At 43.8% G+C, this 19,774-nt stretch overlaps 1 protein-coding gene across 6 annotated transcripts in view; it reads right to left on the bottom strand.

Annotated features, from left to right (window-relative positions):
* MAPRE2 (microtubule associated protein RP/EB family member 2) overlaps positions 1 to 19,774 on the bottom strand; it is a 317,614-nt gene that overhangs the window by 17,205 nt on the left and 280,635 nt on the right. For all 6 annotated transcript variants that reach the window (XM_029591235.1, XM_029591238.1, XM_029591236.1 and 3 more), the window contains one exon: positions 14,663 to 14,821. In XM_029591235.1, coding sequence (XP_029447095.1) covers positions 14,663 to 14,821 — 159 coding nt within the window. The remainder of the gene's footprint in view (positions 1 to 14,662; positions 14,822 to 19,774) is intronic.

Raw genomic sequence — 19,774 nt, 5'->3', positions numbered from 1 at the left:
ACACTGCTTTCTGCCGCCTGCCCTGACCCAGCCTGGACCCAGACACTGCTATCTGCCGCCTGCCCTGACCCAGCCTGGACCCAGACCCTGTATCAGCCATTCTTGTCTCTCTCAATCTGGAGCCACCCTTCTGGGTGGTGTTCACGACTCCTGACCGGAGCCCAGTCGTAACAGATTGTCTGGCCTGGGATCGTTGTTGTGGTCTGGTAGACCTACCCCTAGAAGTGTGGGGGTAGTATCTGCGTGGCCTGTAATAAGGACGTCTGGTTTCTCTTCGCGGAGGACGACGAGAAGACTGAGTAGCAGGCTCCTGTGGGGTTTGAGACAACTGCCGTAGGGTCTCAGAGTGTGGTCTTTAAGCTGTTGTACAGCTTCCTGAATCTTGTCCCCGAAGAGATTGTCACCAAGACAGGGCAGATCCACAAGTTTTTCTTGGACCTCAGTCCTGAGGTCAGATGCCTTGAGCCAGGCCCATCTACGGGCAGTGATCCCAACTGCTGCTGTTCTGGAGGCAGTCTCAAAATTGTCGTAGACTGCTCTCACCTTGTGTTTGCCCGCCTCCAGGCCTTTGTTTACAGTTTGTGCTGGTTCTTGGAATTGTGTGGGTAGGGAAGTAACAAATTCTTCCATTTGTTTCCAGAGGTTCCTCTGGTATTGAGTGATGTACAGCTGGTAGGCAGAAATCTTGGTGTTTAACATAGAACTCTGATAGACCTTCTTTCCCCATGAGTCTAGGAATCTATGGTCCCTACCAGGTGGGGTCGATGAGTGTGGGTGCAGACGTTTGGATTTTTTCTGTGCCGACTCCATTACCACATACTGGTGTGGTAATTGCTGTTTCTGATAGCCTGGGGCTGGCTGGACTATATAAGTAGTGTCCACACGCTTGTTCACTGCAGGAACAGAAGATGGATGTTCCCAAATTCATTTTTGAAGATCTAATAGGACCTCATGGACTGGCACTGCCAGTACTTGTTTGGGTGGGTCAACAAACTGTAACACCTCAAGGGTTTATTTATTTATTTATTTAGAATTTTTGTATACCGACATTCTTGAAAGAAGATATCAAATCATATCGGTTTCCATTGAAACTGAACAATCGCAGCTGTGGCGTTACATTGAAACAAATTCGTCCGATAACAAATAACATTGTAAGTGGAACACATCTTATACGTGGAAATAATCGCTGTAGTGGCGTTACATTGAGAGCAAGAAGTTAGATGACAGGTAACAAATAACCACAAACCAATAACCAATAACCATTAACAAATAGCATTATATGTAGAGTATGTCTTCATAAACAAATCCAAACAGACCTATGTTGGATGTGGAAATATAAATACCAATATCAAATACAGAGTTACGGAAAAAGGCGTTGCGGAAGAAGCGTCTAGGGAAGGAGGGAGGAAAGGGGAGACCAGGGAAGGAGGGGGGTAAGGGAGATAAGGGAAGGAGGGGGGTAGGGGAGGAAAAGGTAAGTGATAATTGGCATTAGCTCATGCTAAGGAGACATGTTGTGGTAGTCGGTCCGAGAATGTGCCTCTCTTATGTCCAGTTATGACTATTGACCAGTGTCTGAGTGTTCTTTCGACTCTGGGAACGCTTTTCGGAAGAGCCATGTTTTGAGGTGTTTCTTAAATGTTTGAGGACAGGGTTCTAGACGGAGCTCCGGAGATAGCGAGTTCCAAATGTTAGGCCCAGCTGTAGACATGGCGCGTTTCCTTAGAGTGGTTTTGACCGGTGGTGCGTATAGAGTTCCTTTGTAAGCGTTTCTGATAGGTCTATCGGATGTGTGTATGCGGAGAGAGCTTAGATTGAGATGGGCGATGCCGTGAATGTCCTTGTGAATCATAGTCAAAAGTTTGAAGGTGATCCTGGATTTTATGGGGAGCCAGTGGAGGCCTTGTAGTATAGGAGTGATGTGGGCTCTTTTATTTGAGTTAGTGAGTAACCTGGCCGCAGCATTCTGGACCATCTGTAATGGTTTAATAGTTATCGCTGGGAGGCCTAGGAGAAGTGAATTGCAGTAATCTAACTTGGTGAGGATGATAGACTGTACTACAAGCCGGAAGTCGTTGAAATGCAGGAGAGTTATGCCTCACTTGCCTCACAAGTCTGCTTCACGTTTTTGAGGGAGTTAATAAACATGTGGATAGAGGTGAACCGGTGGATATAGTGTACTTGGATTTTCAGAAGGCGTTTGACAAAGTTCCTCATGAGAGGCTTCTAGGAAAAGTAAAAAGTCATGGGATAGGTGGCGATGTCCTTTCGTGGATTGCAAACTGGCTAAAAGACAGGAAACAGAGAGTAGGATTGAATGGGCAATTTTCTCAGTGGAAGGGAGTGGACAGTGGAGTGCCTCAGGGATCTGTATTGGGACCCTTACTGTTCAATATATATATAAATGATCTGGAAAGAAATACGACGAGTGAGATAATCAAATTTGCAGATGACACAAAATTGTTCAGAGTAGTTAAATCACAAGCAGATTGTGATAAATTGCAGGAAGACCTTGTGAGACTGGAAAATTGGGCATCCAAATGGCAGATGAAATTTGGTGTGGATAAGTGCAAGGTGATGCATATAGGGAAAAATAACCCATGCTATAATTACACAATGTTGGGTTCCATATTAGGTGCTACAACCCAAGAAAGAGATCTAGGTGTCATAGTGGATAACACATTGAAATCGTCGGTGCAGTGTGCTGCGGCAGTCAAAAGGGCAAACAGAATGTTGGGAATTATTAGAAAAGGAATGATGAATAAAACGGAAAATGTCATAATGCCTCTGTATCGCTCCATGGTGAGACCGCACCTTGAATACTGTGTACAATTCTGGTCGCCGCATCTCAAAAAAGATATAATTGCGATGGAGAAGGTACAGAGAAGGGCTACCAAAATGATAAGGGGAATGGAACAACTCCCCTATGAGGAAAGACTAAAGAGGTTAGGACTTTTCAGCTTGGAGAAGAGACGACTGAGGGCGGATATGATAGAGGTGTTTAAAATCATGAGAGGTCTAGAACGGGTAGATGTGAATCGGTTATTTACTCTTTCGGATAGTAGAAAGACTAGGGGGCACTCCATGAAGTTAGCATGGGGCACATTTAAAACTAATCGGAGAAAGTTCTTTTTTACTCAACGCACAATTAAACTGGAATTTGTTGCCAGAGAATGTGGTTCGTGCAGTTAGTATAGCTGTGTTTAAAAAAGGATTGGATAAGTTCTTGGAGGAGAAGTCCATTACCTGCTATTAAGTTCACTTAGAGAATAGCCACTACCATTAGCAATGGTTACATGGAATAGACTTAGTTTTTGGGTACTTGCCAGGTTCTTATGGCCTGGATTGGCCACTGTTGGAAACAGGATGCTGGGCTTGATGGACCCTTGGTCTGACCCAGTATGGCATTTTCTTATGTTCTTAGAGGTTTCAGATTTTTGAGGACCTGGAGTTTAAAGAAGCAATCTTTGGTTGTGTTTAGTACGAAAGATTTAAAGTTGAAAAGGTTATCAAGCCGAACCCCTAGGTCTCTGACAGAGGCGGAGTGTTTGATGAACGTTTTCGCAAATTGAGATGCGCTTTGTGAGTTAAGGAGATTGTGGGTATCATCTGGGGAGATGATGAGAATTTCGGTCTTATTAGAGTTAAGGATAAGGTTCAGGCTGGTGAGCAAGCAATTGATGGATTGTAGACAATCGTTCCAATGAGCCCAGGTTTTTTGCAGGGATTCGGTGATCGGGAGGAGGATTTGAACGTCATCTGCAAAAATGTAATATTTTAGTTTGAGGTTGGAGAGAAGATGGCAGAGAGGAAGCAGATAGATATTGAAAAGTGTGGGGGAGAGTGATGATCCCTGAGGGACTCCCAGGTTTGATTTGATTGGGAGTGATTCCTTGTTGTTGATTCTTACTTTGTAAAATCTATTCTCTAGGAACGATTTAAGCCATCCATGTGCTTCTCCTTGGATGCCGATATCTGATAAGCGCTCAAGTAGAATGGAATGATTAACCGTATCGAAGGCAGCGGATAAGTCAAGAAGGGCAAGAAGGTAAGGTTGTTTTCTTTCCATGTTGAGTAGGATGGTGTCGGATAGTGAGGAAAGTAAGGCTTCAGTGTTTTTAGATTTTCTGAAACCGAACTGGTAGGAGGAGAGTATATTGTTTTCTTCGAGGTAGTCTGAGAGTTGTTTATTGACAATTCTTTCCATCACTCTGGAGATCAGTGGAAGATTGGTTTGTGCCCTGGTGTCTTCCTCTGCTGTGAGCTTGAATGGAATCGAGTCAGCCATGCTTTGGATGAATGAGAATGACTTCTTTCTCTGATCTGGAGAAGAAGGGGTCAGACAAACTCTTCTGAAGAAAATTGAGAGTGTTGCTCATCCCAAGAATCCTCAGAATCTTCTCTGTAAGGAGATTTTGATGTTTCTTTAGGCTTTGGGAAGTGAAGGCCTGAGGGGCCTGGCTGTGGATCATCGATGGAAAATGCTGCAGAATTGTCCTGTGGCCTCGTAGATGGTAGAGCATCAATTACATATTGATACCTTTGTAAGAGGCGCCTATAGAAAGCCTAGTCTTGCACTTCTGATGGTTCAAGTAAAGGTTGCCTCGATGGTATCAAGGGTGGCCTCGATGGTGTCATCAACGGAAGTGTTATCGAAGTCATCGACGTAATAGGAAACGTCATCGATGGGCCCGATGGAATATGGGCAAAAATCGATGTTGATGATGACCATAGTCTCGGCGTAGTTGTGATGGAATCGATCGATGTCCTTGGTGTCGATGAAGGCGCAGTCATCGGTGTACCCAACTACATCGGTATTACTACCGGCATCGATGCTGGAGGCATCGGCATCGATGTTGGGAGCATTGGCGGAATCGCTGGGACAACTTGCTCTTGAAGAGCCTGGAGGACCGCTTGTCTTTTCAAAATAGACAATTACGGCTGTACAACTGATGTAGTCATCGAAGTTGTAAGCGGTGGCGGTAAGGAAACATCCTGTGACGTCGGAGTTGTGCTTGGAATCGGCGTAGACGAGGGCCCAGGCGCGGAAGATGCCGGTGTTTCCTGTTCTCTGGGCCGCTTCGGCATCAATTCTTCCTGGGACATCGACGTGGAGGATGACGGCCGTCGATGGCGATGCTTAGGTTTTTGATGGTCCGCCGACTTTGTGGATAACAGAGACGATGGTGAGGACGGGCAATCACCGGATCCATCCAGACACGGTTTTTTAACTAGTGCTCATTTGGTTGCTCCAGCCGGAGATGACCTCGATGACTTGGAAGGAGAGGGAATTAACTGTAGTTGGAACAAATGTTCCATCTTCTCCTGCCTGGCCTTCCGTCCTTTTACTGTCATTTCGGCACATTTGGGACATGTACTCACATCGTGTTTCTCTCAGAGGCAGAGAACACACTCCAAATGTGGATCGGTTATCGACATATTTCTATTACAAACAGGGCACTTTTTGAATCCTGCCACCATTTTGGAATCGACGGCCATCGATGAATGAATTCGTGAGAATGAAAAAATGAGAAATCAATGTGAACGGTACTCACCAGCTGGCGAGAAAAACGCCGTGAGAGACCTTATGAGAGAGAATATCGAGAAATTGAGAATTCTAAGTTTTAGTCACACAAGAATTCGCGAAGAACTCAACGGCTCCAGTCCCGCGATGCGTGAGGCAGCGCGGAAAAGCGAAGACTGAAGAGAGACACCTGTGGCAGAGAATATCATGGCATGCTGGGCATGCTCAGTGGCCTCTCAGGGCCAGTCAAAAGTTTCTAGAAACTTTGACAGAAAGGTTTCCCGCGCTGGGCTCCGTTCGGTGACATCACCCATATGTGAGGACTAGCATCCTACTTGTCCTGGAATAAACTGAAAATTTAAAGCGCATAAATGCAAAATAAGCAGAGCTCCTAAAACTGCGAATCAACTGCACCATGGAAAAAGAGAGACTGAAGGGTAACCTCATGTGGACAAGCAGATAGTAGCATGCTGGGCATGCTCAGTGTGCCAGTCAAAGGCTCCATCTGATGATGTCACCCATCTGTGGGGACTACCATCCTGCTTGTCCAAGGAGAATTTTTATTCTTTTTTTTTTTTTTTAATTATATTTTTATTCAGTTTAACATCCAACCACAGAATACAAAGAATACTAAACAATGACAAAAGTCATTCACAGCAGATCATAATATAAAAGATCATATTACACAGTGATATAGAAAATCAAACAAAGGTTCAGGCATATCCTGCACAAGATTTTACACTCCCTATTCCCCCCGCATCTAATGTGAAACCAACCAGGGGCAAGGAAAGGGGAAGAGAAAATAAGAAATTAAATAAGTTTTAAAAAACAAACAAAAAAACCCTATGAGGTAACTCTGAAAAAGCTCTCCCACAATTGTATATGCTTTGTTAAGCCATGTCGGAGGATGCCGCTGCAGGTGGCCCTCCTAGGGGCAAAGAGAACCGAGCTCCAATAGATCGTGGTAATTGGGAGAATTATTATTCTTATTCACATCTACTGCTGAACTCCTACCTCTAGAGATAATATAGCTGCTTGAATAGCTCTATGATTAGTCTTCTGCTCAGGGGACTAGAGGCTCTGATGCACTGGAGAATTTAATGTAGTCTTGGTAACATACAATTGAAACTCAAAAGTACTTTCATTAAATATATTTCATATTTTTTGTACAACAATATCCAAGCCCCCGCCTGCAAGTCCTTGGGGAAATTTAGATGATATTCATGGATAAATATAGAGATTCACAACAAACAAATGTGCGGCCTACAATATACTGGACAATAATAATATAACCAACAAACAATTATTTATTTTGCATTTGCACACAAACTTGTGCAAGATATTTTAGTATATAATTAACAGTGTTGTACAAGCGACAGAGCCCTGACACGGCCGTGTTTCGCCTCCAGCTGCGTCAGGGGGACCGAAGTTTGTCAAAGTCTACAATAATGAAAAATCAAAGAATTACTGTGCAGGTAGGCGTCCTACGTACATCATATCAAATTGTTGCTAGAAGAGACCATAGCACACAAATAGAAATTTGTGAAACTCCAAAATAGGTGGCGAAGAATGTCAATACGTTGGTGAACAAAGGGGAGGGGGCGGGAAAAAGTGGAAAACAATATTGCTATAACCGAGATAAAAAGAACTCAGGGTCACTTACTGTGTATCTGAATCGATAATTGATTTCCAGCATTGGAGACCCATTGAATCAGAGATTACCAGATTCTGAAAATATTTGTGTGTGCCACAAAATTCAACAAATCATATCCAACGTAAGTGACCTAAGCACAGACTTTTATTACAGACTTTTTCTACAGGAAAAATAAAGGCTATATTGGTAACTTGGCAAATTCTTTGATTTATAGCCTGTTATCCCAGTTAATGGAGCAAAAGAAACATTTTTCACAACATGAACCTATCGGGGATTTACATAAAACAAAGGAGTAACCCAGCCCTTATCAATAGATTAACTGTTGTTTGCTTACAGGTCACTGCAAACCACTAACTACACCAATAAATTTAAAGGACTCTACATTAGATAGGGAGAGTAACTTTCAAACTGGCATGCAGGCGCACATTGGCACGTGTGCATTAGTGCATGCCCAGGGATGCAGACATTTTATAATTTGCTTGTGTATATGCACGCATGTTATAAAATAGCCTGGCCGTGCACACACGTGTGACAAATTTTAAGTGAGCACTCAAATCCTGCTTCTTCTGTGTTAGCTGGGGAATTTTAAAAGGGGTACACGCCCACGCAATTGTCAGTTTATCAGCTTGTTTACCAGTTTAACCAGTTAACAGCTAGGTCCTCCAAACCTCCTTAGTTTGATAGTCTACATTCCCTACCGGTTATCCTAGACCCTTTAAATCAATCCAAAACGGCTTGATCCTTTTATTTTATAACTTACATGTAATCCATTGCAGAAGAAACGTTATGCTGCAGGGGACTTTGGCGCATGTTGCGGAGCATAAATATTTACGCGCACATCTCTTGGCCAGGCCCCAAAATGCCCATACCTTGTCCATACCCTGCCCTTTTTTGGAAACTTTTCAGATGTACGCATTGCAGGTTTTACACACGTCTGGGCACTTTTTAAAATATGTTCAGTGCCCGTGAACCAGATTTCTTTGCACATCCTCTAATTGATGTCCACGCCAGGCTTTTAAAATTCACCTTTAAATATCCCTTCTCCCTTAGCAACCTTAACAACTCAAAAATATTAATAGGCAGACAGCAGTCCAGCAGCGAAATGGGGGCCCTTCCAGCCTTTTGTGTAGAGTGCCACCTGTATGATTGTCTACCAGCTGGTGAGAGGTTGTCTGTGTGCCTTCCTTGCAAAGAGCTACTGGCTCTCAGAAAATGAGTCTGATCTCTGGAGGCTAGAGTAGTAGAGCTGGAGGAACTAGGCAGAAAGGTATGTAGAGGAGACTTTAGGGACACTTATTTATTTAAAATCAATTGTATCCCACACCCTCCAAAGTTCAGGGTGGGTAACATAGAAACATCCAAAGAAAATTCATGACAAAATCAATGGGCCAGATTTTCAAAGGGTTTACATGTGCCAGGCCTATTTTAAAAAGGCCCGGCAACGCATGTAAGTCCCGGGGCTTTACTAAAGGGGAGGGTCTGGGGGCGTGGCCAGAGGCCTCCGCACAGCAGTTGGCCGGCACGCACAACATACGTGAAACAAAAAAAAAGAAAAAAGTAGGGGAAAAGGGTGGGGGAGGTAGGGGAAGGAGGGTTGGGGGGTAGGGAATGGGGGAAGGCAGCACATCTCAGCGGGTCAAGTAGAAAAGTGCACCCCCTTGTGCGTGCCGGCCCTCAATTTTATAACATGCGCATGTCTACACGCGCAAGTTATTAATTCGGGCATACATGTGCGCACGTGGAGTAGGGCGCGCACATGTACGCCATCCGCGCTCCTTTTAAAATCTATCCCAATATGTACAAAGTTAAAACAAATAAGACTTAGAGAGGTGACAATCACTTATTGAAAAAGGGGCATATTAACTGATTAACTTCAGGAATCTGTTGATATTAAATCTTTCAATGCTTGGTTGAAAAAAATGAGTTTTTAGGGCTTTCCTGAATTTCTTTGAGTTACTGATATTGCGGAGTTGAAGGGGTAGGGAGCTCCATAATGTTGGACCAGCAATTGAAAGGCCCATTCTCTAGTGCAGTCAAAATGGGCATGACATGGTGAAGGGATGTCAAGTAACTGTTGTTGTGATGAACATAGTATTCTGCTGGGGGTATATGAGTGCTGCTTGTGTCTAGAGTGAGATGATGTTATACATTAGATTATGGATAATGGTAGCCAGTTTATATTGAAGAATCCATGTCACTGGGAGTCAGTGGAGTGAGAACAGAACTGGTGTGATATGATCATGTATATTGGAACTGGTCAATAGTCGTACTGCTGCATTTTGTGGTAGTTCAATGAAGAGAAAGTTACAGGAATCTACTGATGAAAAAAATGAAGGATTGGAGAACAGTTCTGAGAACAATTCTGATCTAAATATGGTTTCTGTCGTAGCAGCTTCAATTTCAGAACTGAAGTTTTTGTAATGTGTGAAATATGTGGTTTCATGTCTAGAGATGAATCAAATATGACCACTAATTTGCATACTTTAGATATGTACAATTTTGATTATTATAACAGAAAGAGTCCAGGATTTCGTATTTAATGCAGTGATCTAGAATGAGAACTTCAGGTTTTTTTTTAAGGTTTAGTGCTAGCTGGTTATGAGATAACCAATTTCTAATGCTTGAAAGATAAAGTGTGGCAAAGGCAACAGTAGCAGTCCATGAAGTTTTCAAGGGGAAAAAGATCTGGACAGATTTTGTAAATAAGGCCAAGAGTTGCAAGTAAAGAACAGAGAGGAGCTATGTAAACATTAAAAAGAGCAGAGCCTTGTGGTACACCCGTAAAAATGAAATGCCAAGAAGAGGAAGAGGAGTCTATGTGCACTTGGTAAGACCGTTCAGAAAGACAGGAGGAAAACCAAGAGAGCACCGGTTCGTATATTCCGGCATCAGCCAAATGATTTAGGAGGATGTTATGAATGCTCCCTATTACCCAGAGATAGGCAGAGCACTGGAATCTCAATGTATGGATGAGACAATGGTGCAGGGAAGTAGGCTTTAAATTTGATAGGTATTGGGCAACATTTTGGGAAAGGAGCAGCCTATTCCAAAAGAACTGGCTCCACTTTAACCAGAGTGGAACCAGGCTACTGGCGCTAACAATTAAAGAGGAGATACAGCAGTTTTTAAACTAGAATAAAGGAGAAAATCATCAGTTACATGGTTCAAACGGCGGTATCTTTGAAAGATACTAACAAAATAGGGAAGTTAGAACATCCCAATAGAGGGATAGCAGAATTGCTTACCTGTAACAGGTGTTTTTCTAGGACAGCAGAAGGTTAGTCCTCACATGCGAGTGACATCAGATAGAGCCGGGCTCGGAAAACGTTCACTGGCACACTCAGCATGCCACTATCTGTGATTCCAAGCGGGGTCCCTCTTCAGTCTCGTAACATAGAATTCAAGAGCAAAATATAAACGCACAGGAGAACCCAAACTCTGCGGGGTGGCGGAACGTCCTGCTGACCTAGGAGAACACCTATTACAAGTAAAAACTCTGCTTTCTCCTAGGACAAGCAGGATTGTAGTCCTCACATGTGGGCAAGTATCAAGCTACAAGCTGCTTCCAGATACAATGACCAACAGCACCTGACTGGGTGCCAATGGGCAGAAAAAACTACGGTGCTGTTGGAAACAGAGGGAGGCAGCCTAAACCCTAACAATGGGATCTAGGCAGGGAGAGTTGGGTTTAAGACTCGAAGAGATTGCGAAGGACAGATTGGCTGAATTTACTGTCGTGTCAACCATCCTTGTCCCAGCAGTAGTGGGCAGCAAATATGTGTAGGGAACTCCATGTCGCAGCCTTGTAGATTTTAGCAACGGGAATCGCCCCCAAATGGGCTACTGATGCAAACATAGATCTCACAAAGTGAGTCTTGACACGGCCTCCAAGCTGAAGGCCTGCCTGCACATAGCAGAAGGAAATACATTCTGCCAGCCAGTTTGACAGAGTTTGTTTGCCCACCGCAACTCCCTATCTATTTCTATCAAAAGCTATGAAGAATTGAGTGGATTGCCTGTGGCCTGCTCTGCATTCTAGATAGAAAGCTAAGGCCCTCTTGCAATCCAAACTGTGCAGAACCCAGTCACCCTAGTGTGAATGAGACCTCAGAAAAAAGGTGGGCAGAATAATTTGACTTATTGAGGTGAAAATCAGTCACCACCTTAGGCAGGAATTTAGGATGCGTACGCAAAACCACCCTATCATGGAAGAATTTCATATACGGCGGATATGACACCAAAGCCTGAAGCTCACTAATCCTGCGCGCCAAACTGACTGCTACCAGGAAGAGAACCCTCCAGGTCAGGAACCAGATCGCAGGAGCGCAGAGACAAAAGGATCACGCACAAGCCGCGCCAACACCATGCTTAGGTCACAGGACACATCGGGAGGCTGAAGAGGCGGCTTCAACTGAAGCAGACCTTGCTTCAACTGAAGCAGACCTTGCTTCAGTTGAAGCAGGGTTAAGCAGACCCTGCATAAACTGCCCTACTATGGGCTGTACAGAGATGGACGTACCACCTGATAAGTGTCCGTCTACTGCAGTCTGCGCATGCACAGATGGGCCAAGGGGGTAACATGGACAGATGCTACCATGTGACCTAGCAGACAAAGCAACATGCGAGCCAAAACATGCTGGCATCAGCAGATCAAACGCACAAGGGACGACAGGGCAAGTGCTCGATCGTGAGGCAGAAATGCCCTGGCTTGAGCTTTGTCCAGTCAGGCCCCAATGAAGCCCAGGTGTGTTGATGGGCTGAGATGGGATTTGACGTTAACTGATCACAAACCCCAGATGGTCAGACAGAGTGCGAAGCGCACCCTGCTGAGAGTCGCTCTTGACCAGCCAGTCGTCCAGGTAGGGGGAACACGTGCATGGCAGAGGTGGTCCCCACAACTGCCAGGCACTTGGTGAAAACCCAAGGGGCTGATGCAAGGCCGAACGGCAACACTCTATACTGAAAATGTTCCCTGCCCACAATGAATCTGAGATATTTCCTGTGACCAGGGAAGAACTTGATGTGGGCATAGGAGACGGTTTATTCTCCTTTGACTTAAAAGATGCCCACATTATCTGTTAAACTGCTTAAGGGACACCTATGCCAAAAGCAATCATAGTCTGAATTTCAAGTTCCAAAGTTGAGTACTATACCCAAAGAAAAGCAGAAGAGCACTAAAATAATAAAATGAGTATACTAATTTAAAATTGTAATGAATTTTGCCTGCAAAATACAAACCTGTCTCAGCTCTGATTCAAACTAATAAAAATAATTAGAAAGACAGCCAATAAAAATTGAAAAAATAACGTCTAAAGTGATTGCAAATACAAACAGATGCACCAAAAAGTTATATAATTTTAAATAAAAAAAAGAGGCTACCAACATTATGACCACACATGGCACTCATAGTAGGATTGCCAATCCTAAATATTTTAATCCTGTAAATTATGTATAATATATTATTATGCATATGTGAAACAAGGTCAACATGCACAACCACTCAAGTCAGAAAAATCAACTGTCTAATCTCAACATTGTTTCAGTAGAATCGTCTTCTTCAGGAGGAGAAACAAAATAAAAAGAAATTTTCTTTTAACATCTTTTCTTGTGTTAACACACGAATATGGCCACTGTAGATCACCAAACAGGAGTGTATCCAAACTTAAATTGGAATGGTTTGGATACACTCCTATTTGGTGAACTACAGTGGCAGTATTCAACCTTAGCATCAGAAATATTTTTTCACACATTTCACCCCCTTAAGGCAGCAATTCTACCGAAACATTGTTGATATCAGGGTTATAAGTTGATTTTTCTGACTTGAGGGGTTGATGTTTATTGGACTTCACTACATGAAAAATAAAACTGAAAATACAGAGTTCACATGATTAAAATATTTAGAATTGACAAATCAGCTATGAGTCAAACTATAATACACTCACACAAAAGAGTAAAAAAATCCTTATCACAAAAATATAAACTACTACCACAAAGAGATAAGAAACAGCACAAACTGTTGTATTAATGTAAACAAAATGTCATATTCAATTTTCAGTAGAAAGATGGACTACTATGGTAAATAATTATTTGGTGAAGCCTTTCCGGTTTATGAGCTGAGTTTTGATGCTGTGTTGGTACGGTGTATGATACCAGTTAATTTAAGACATTTTGGATATTTCTTATGTTCTTTTGGCATTGTGCATGATACCACTTATAATACTTAGATAATGGATATTTTTATATTCATCAATGTGTGCTGCTCTGCATCTCTTTGCTATGAGTGCCATATCCAGTCATATTTCTGATAAATTTATTTTTATTTAAATTTATATACCTTTTTGATGCAACCATTTGCATTTGCAATTACTTGAGACTGGTTATTTTTCACTTTTTATTAGCCAACTTTCTATTTTTTATTAGCTTATGGTTTTGCCTGCTTGCTTTGTACTGATTTTTGGATTCACCAAAACAACCTAGTTGAACTTTCATGACTTAGAGTTATGAACTTGTGAAATGCCTAAAGGTACAATACTGCCTGTTCAGCAACAAAAAGCTTTTGAATATATCACTGGGAAAAAATATAGCAAATGAATATATTTCATCTTGTTTGCTATAATGGTAAATCAAAACAAATCCAAAATACATCATGGGAAACAGAAAAGGACTTGCAAATAACTGAATTTTTCTGCCTATGCTATGATGAAGCAGCATGTATGGCTGACTCACTACACACATACATACACACACAGACAGAAATATATACATACACACATACATATATACATACATACTCACACACACATATATATATATATATATATATATATATATATATATATATATATATATATATATATATATAGACACACACCACTTTAGAATTCTCTCTTTATAAAATAGACTTAATGGAAAAAAACAAACAGACTCAACAGCTACATTAAGAATCAAACTCTTATTTGTACATGGCACAAAGATACCTGGAACTGTTTTGCAAAAGGCTGGGACTGAAAACTACCACCTGCAAGGTAAGCTAAAGAAGATAGGTAAATGTAGGATCTTTGGTTAGGAGGGTACAGTCTGGATAAGGACATGCCAAATGCTTTTAAAAGGCAGAATGGAAACAAAAATGCAAACTAAATAACTGAATTATTGTATATGGTTGTATCTTAATGATGTTAAACTGTGACAAGAAGAGGATCACATTATAGAAATTTCCATTAAAAGACTAACTGTTATGATTACTTCATCCAGTTAACCATAAAAAGAATGCATTCTCCTAACATAAGGGAATCTCTCCTCTGTTGGTCCATTTCCATCTTCTATCCTTGTAGGGTTCTCCTCAGGCAATTCATTGTAATTAATGTGAAGGACACCACACTGAAAAAATATCATCTTGAACTGACATATTGCCCACCCACTTTTCTGATGAGCAAATGACTCACCAATACAGATATTAAAAAATAAGCAAGGGAAAAAAATCTTACCGGATCTTCTGTAGCATAAAGAACTTCCATTAGTCGCTGAACGAGGTTATCATTTTCCTGTCCATGTTCTTGGCAAAGGAGTTCAATTTCCCTTAATTTTCCAAAATAGAAATCCCTCTCCTTCTCAACTCCTTCAAGAGCAAGCTTTAATGAATGTACCTATAAACAAAAACAATCTGTGTGAAAAAAGCAATAAATCCACAGTAACTAATGAATTGGGCTTTATTATTTCCAGCATTCTATGATGGCTACATTGGTGCTGGTATAACATTTTTATTAATAGTCAAACAAGAAAGGGGAAACAACGCACCATCTAAGTGCACTCTTATAAATGGTCTTGGTTAATACCTGGATTGACTTCTATGATTTGCATTCCAAAACAAGGATGAAAATAAGGATGAAATGTAGTGAAGATATTAGGAAACTTTGGGATATGTAGAAAACTTTGTAAATGAACTGAAAATTGGTTGGATAGCTGCAAATTGCGAGTAATTACAGATGGATATTTAATGAGACAGATGCAAAAAGTGGATAGCCACAGTGTTAATATGGAGTCATTACTGATAGTATAACTTAGAAACATATGGAAAATAATCTTGCTATATGTGCATATGGTACAAAATAAGTAACAAATCCAAAATAAGGATTTGGAAAAGATTACCGACTAAAGGGAGAGATTAGACATATCAAATGGACTTCAATATAGTCAACTGCAAAGTAATATCTTGGTGACAAAAATATGCAAAACTGTATGCTAAAGAAAAAATGTACTGAAAAGATTTTAAATGCAAAATACCCCTCCTAATGTCAACACAAGGTCAGGCTACAGTAAGCAAGGCAAGCATTATTGCATACCAAATGAAAATTGGTTCTTACCTGCTAATTTTCGTTCCTGTAATACCACAGATCAGTCCAGAAAAGTGGGTTGTGTATCTCTACCAGCAGGTGGAGTCAGAGAACAATTAGAACTTTGGGCACTGCTATATAATGAGAGTGCCACCTGCAGTCATTCAGTATTGACCTGTACCCAAGCCCATGCTAACAGAACTAAATAACGAAGGGTAGCACCCAACCAAATTTCCAGACTACCACTTCGTCGCTGGCAAAAACCAGACCGAACAACTGCTAAAAACTGCTTCATGAATCATATCTGCAAAAAAGGAGCTTCAACAATAAAAAACTTAAGCAGGTTCTGACCAAAACAGTCTTTCGGTATCTGAAGAAAGGGGTGGGCCTCTGGACTGATCTGTGATATTAAAGGAACGAAAATTAGCAGGTAAGAACCAATTTTCATTTCCTGAACATACCCAGATCCGACCAGAAAAGTGGGATATACCCAAGCCACCCTCCACTGGGCGGGAACCCGAAAGACCCGCACGAAGCACACTCTCCCCGAAGGATGGTCCTTCTGAAGCCTTAACGTCCAATCGGTAATGTTTCGTAAAAGTGTGAATAGACCACACCGCCGCCCTACAGATCTCCTGAGGTGACAGTAACTGACACTCTGCCCAGGAGGAAGCCTGAGCCCTAGTGGAATGAGCTCTGAGACCCAAAGGCACCTGACGCCCTCGGGCTATGTATGCCGTGCAAATGGCTTCCTTAATCCACCGAGATATGGTCGCCTTTGACGCTTTGTCCCCCTTCTTTGGTCCACCAAAGAGAACGAACAAATGATCAGAACGTCTGAAGTCATTGGTAACCTCCAGATAATGCAATAAGGTGTGCCGCATATCCAAAAGATGAAGGTCTCTATTCTGAGAAGACTCCCGGGCCAGTTAGGGAACCCCAGAAGCTCCACATTTTGATTGATGTGAAAGACTGAAACCACTTTAGGGACAAAGGACGGAACCGTACGTAATGATACCGGATCATCATAAATCCGAAGAAAGGGATCCCGACAAGACAGCGCCTGCAACTCTGAGATCCAACGGGCCTAGCAAATGGCCACCAAAAACACTGTTTTCAAAGTCAGATCTTTCAGGGAAACTCCACGAAGAGGCTCGAAAGGAGCGCCACATAGAACTCGCAGGACTAAATTCAAACTCCAATCCAGACACACCGAACGGATGGGAGGGCGCAAAGTTTGACCCCCCTTAAGAAACAGAGCAATATCCAGATGCGCTGCCAGCGAACAGCCGTCAAAGTTTCCCTGCAAGGCACCTAGAGCTGCAACTTGTACACGAAGGGAATTGAACGCCAAGCCTTTAGCGAGGCCCTGTTGCAGAAAGGCAAGAACCCGAGGAACATGCACCGCTAAAGGGTCGCAGGAACGCTGACACCAACAAACTCTCACACAGGCCATAGAGGTGGCTGGACGTCTCGCCTGTAGGAGGGTGGAAATGACTTGTTCTGAATACCCCTCAAGCGTAAACGTCGCCTCTCAAAAGCCAAGCCGCAAGAGAGAAGCGATCCTCCCGATCCCAAAATATGGGCCCCTGACGGAGCAGATGCATTAGATGAGCCTGCTGAAGTGGACCCTATAGAGCGGATGATGTGGCCACTCCAGCGCCAGCAGAATCACCCTTCCCAGGTGCCGCTCTGTGCGATGGAGAAGCCTACCTATGAGGGGCCATGGCGGGAAGGCATACAGCAGAATCCTTGTGGGCCAAGGACACACGAGAGCGTCTTTGCCCACCAAGCCCTGTTCTCGGTGATGGCTGAAAAAACGAACTGTTTTTGCATTCACCTGCGTTGCCATCAGATCCAGCTGAGGAGTTCCCCATCTGGCGCAAATGAGATTCCACGCCTAGAGACAGAGTTCCTATTCCCCTGGATCTAGTTGCTGACGGCTGAGATAATCGGCTTGCACATTCTGTACTCCCACGACATGGGATGCGGCAATGCCCTTGAGATGGCGCTCCGCCCAGGTGAACAGAAGACGTGCCCTCCAGTGCTAAGGCGGGACTTTGAGTTCCGCCTTGCTGGTTGATGTATGCCACCGTTGTCGCATTGTCCGAGAAAACTCGCACCATTCTGCCCTGCCCGAAGGGCCAGATGTACAGCCCTGGTCTCGAGCCGGTTTATGGACCAGGATCTTTCCATCGCTGACCGGAGCCCTTGGGCGGACCTGTCTGCACACACTACCCCCCAACCTGAGAGGCTGGCATCGGTGGAGATTATCAGCCAATTCGCAGTGTTCAAAGCCACCCCCCATTCCAGATTGTCCAGTGATAGCCACCATGACAGACTGGCTCTGGATTCCGGAAGTAGAGGCATTGGTAGATGGAATTGCTCCGACATCAGGCTCCAGCGAGACAAAAGCACATGCTGTAAAGGTCTTAAGTGAGCGAATGCCCAAAGAACAAAGTCCAAGGTTAAAGCCATGGAGCCCAGGACCTGAAGATGATGCCACACTGTGGGATTGTTCCTTCGAAGAAGGGAATGTATTTGTTCCTGCAACTTCCCTATTTGGTCCGCCTCTATTAACACTTTGCCCAGCAATATCGAATTGTGCTCCAAGATAAATCAACTTCTGAATGGGTTCCAAGTGACTCATCTGCACATTGATTACCCAACCTAGGGATTCCAATGTGAACATCACCATGTGCACTGATCTCTCGCAGTCCTCCCAAGACTCAACCAGTCGTCCAGGTACGGGTGGACCAAGATTCCCTCCTGACGAAGGAAGGCCGCCACCACTATCTTGGTGAATGTGCGAGGAGCTGTTGCGAGACCAAATGGGAGGGCTCGAAATTGGAAGTGTCGTCCCAAGACCTTGAACCGCAGAAACCTCTGGTGATTCAGCTGGATTGTAATGTGTAAATACGCCTCCATGAGGTCCAGAGAAGCGAGAAACTCCTCCTTTCGAACCGCAGCCATCACTGTCCTCAGGGTTTCCATATGAAAGCGAGGAACTCAAAGGCAACGGTTCAACTTCTGCAGATCGAGGATGGGCCGAAACGTGCCCTCCTTCTTGGGGACCACAAAGTACATGGAGTACCGACCTCGTCCCTGTTGAGCCTCCGGAACTGGGACAATAGCTTTGAGCTTGAGAAATCATTGTAGAGTCGCCCGGACCGCCTCTCGCTTGACACTTGAGGCCACTCGGGACTCCACAAAAACCTCCCGGACCGGGCGCGAGAACTCCAGTGCATACCCGTCTTTGATCACTTCTAAGACCCAGCAGTCTGATGTAATTCTTGCCCATTTCATGTAAAAGTTGGATAATCTGCCTCAAACAGCTTCGATGACTGAATGGGTGCTCGTGGCTTCATTGGGGGTTTTTATTACTTCCTGCACCAAGATGTCCTGAATCTCTTCTGGGCTGGCGACCCCCTCGAAAGGACTGCTGGCGCCCTGAAGCAGGTTTAGAAGCAGGAGCTGCGGAGTATCTACCCGCTCTGAAGCAGCGAGAGTCCCAAAACCTAGCTTGAGGAGGGAAGACTTTCTTAGATCTTTTATCTTCCGGCAATCGATTGCCCTTGGATTCGGCAAGCAGCTTTACTAGCTGATCCAGATCCTCCCCAAAGAGGAGCTTGCCCTTAAAGGGTAGATAAAGCTGGGACTTGGAGGACAAATCCGTCGCCCAATTTCGCAGCCAGAGGAGATGCCGCGCTGACACCAAGGACACCATACCTCTCGCCGAGGTCCTCACCAGATCATACAAAACATCTGCAACATAAGCGATGTCTGCTTCTAGGCGGGTGGAGTGCAGAGCCTCACTGTCACCTGTACCTCACTGTCACCTGTACCTCACTGTCACCTGTACCAGCTCCTAGACCCAACACAGACAGGCCCTCTGCATGAGGCTAGCGCAAACCGCCACCCGAAGGCTTAGCGCTGCAATCTCTAATGCTCGCTTCCTGGATCTCCAGCTTGCGGTCCTGCATATACTTATGGGCAGCCGCCCCAGCAACCGGGATAGTGGTCTTTTTCATGACTGCCGAGACCGCAGCATCCACCTTTGGAATTTTCAGTAAATCCAAAACATCAGACGATAACAGGTACAGTTTTGCCATAGCTCTGCCTACCTTCAAGCCAGAAACTCCCACTCCCGGGTCACTAGTTTGCGAACCTTCTTAGGCAGAGGAAAAGATATTGTGGGACCGCAGGAGGGTCATCGGGCTCATCAGTATCCACATCAGCCGGATCTGGCCGTGGATCCGATTCTGC

The sequence above is a fragment of the Rhinatrema bivittatum genome, chromosome 2, assembly GCF_901001135.1.
Source record: "Rhinatrema bivittatum chromosome 2, aRhiBiv1.1, whole genome shotgun sequence".
Classification (NCBI taxonomy): Eukaryota; Metazoa; Chordata; class Amphibia; order Gymnophiona; family Rhinatrematidae; genus Rhinatrema; species Rhinatrema bivittatum.
The sequence above is the reverse complement of the archived record's forward strand: the minus strand, read 5'-3'. Positions and strand labels throughout refer to the sequence as shown.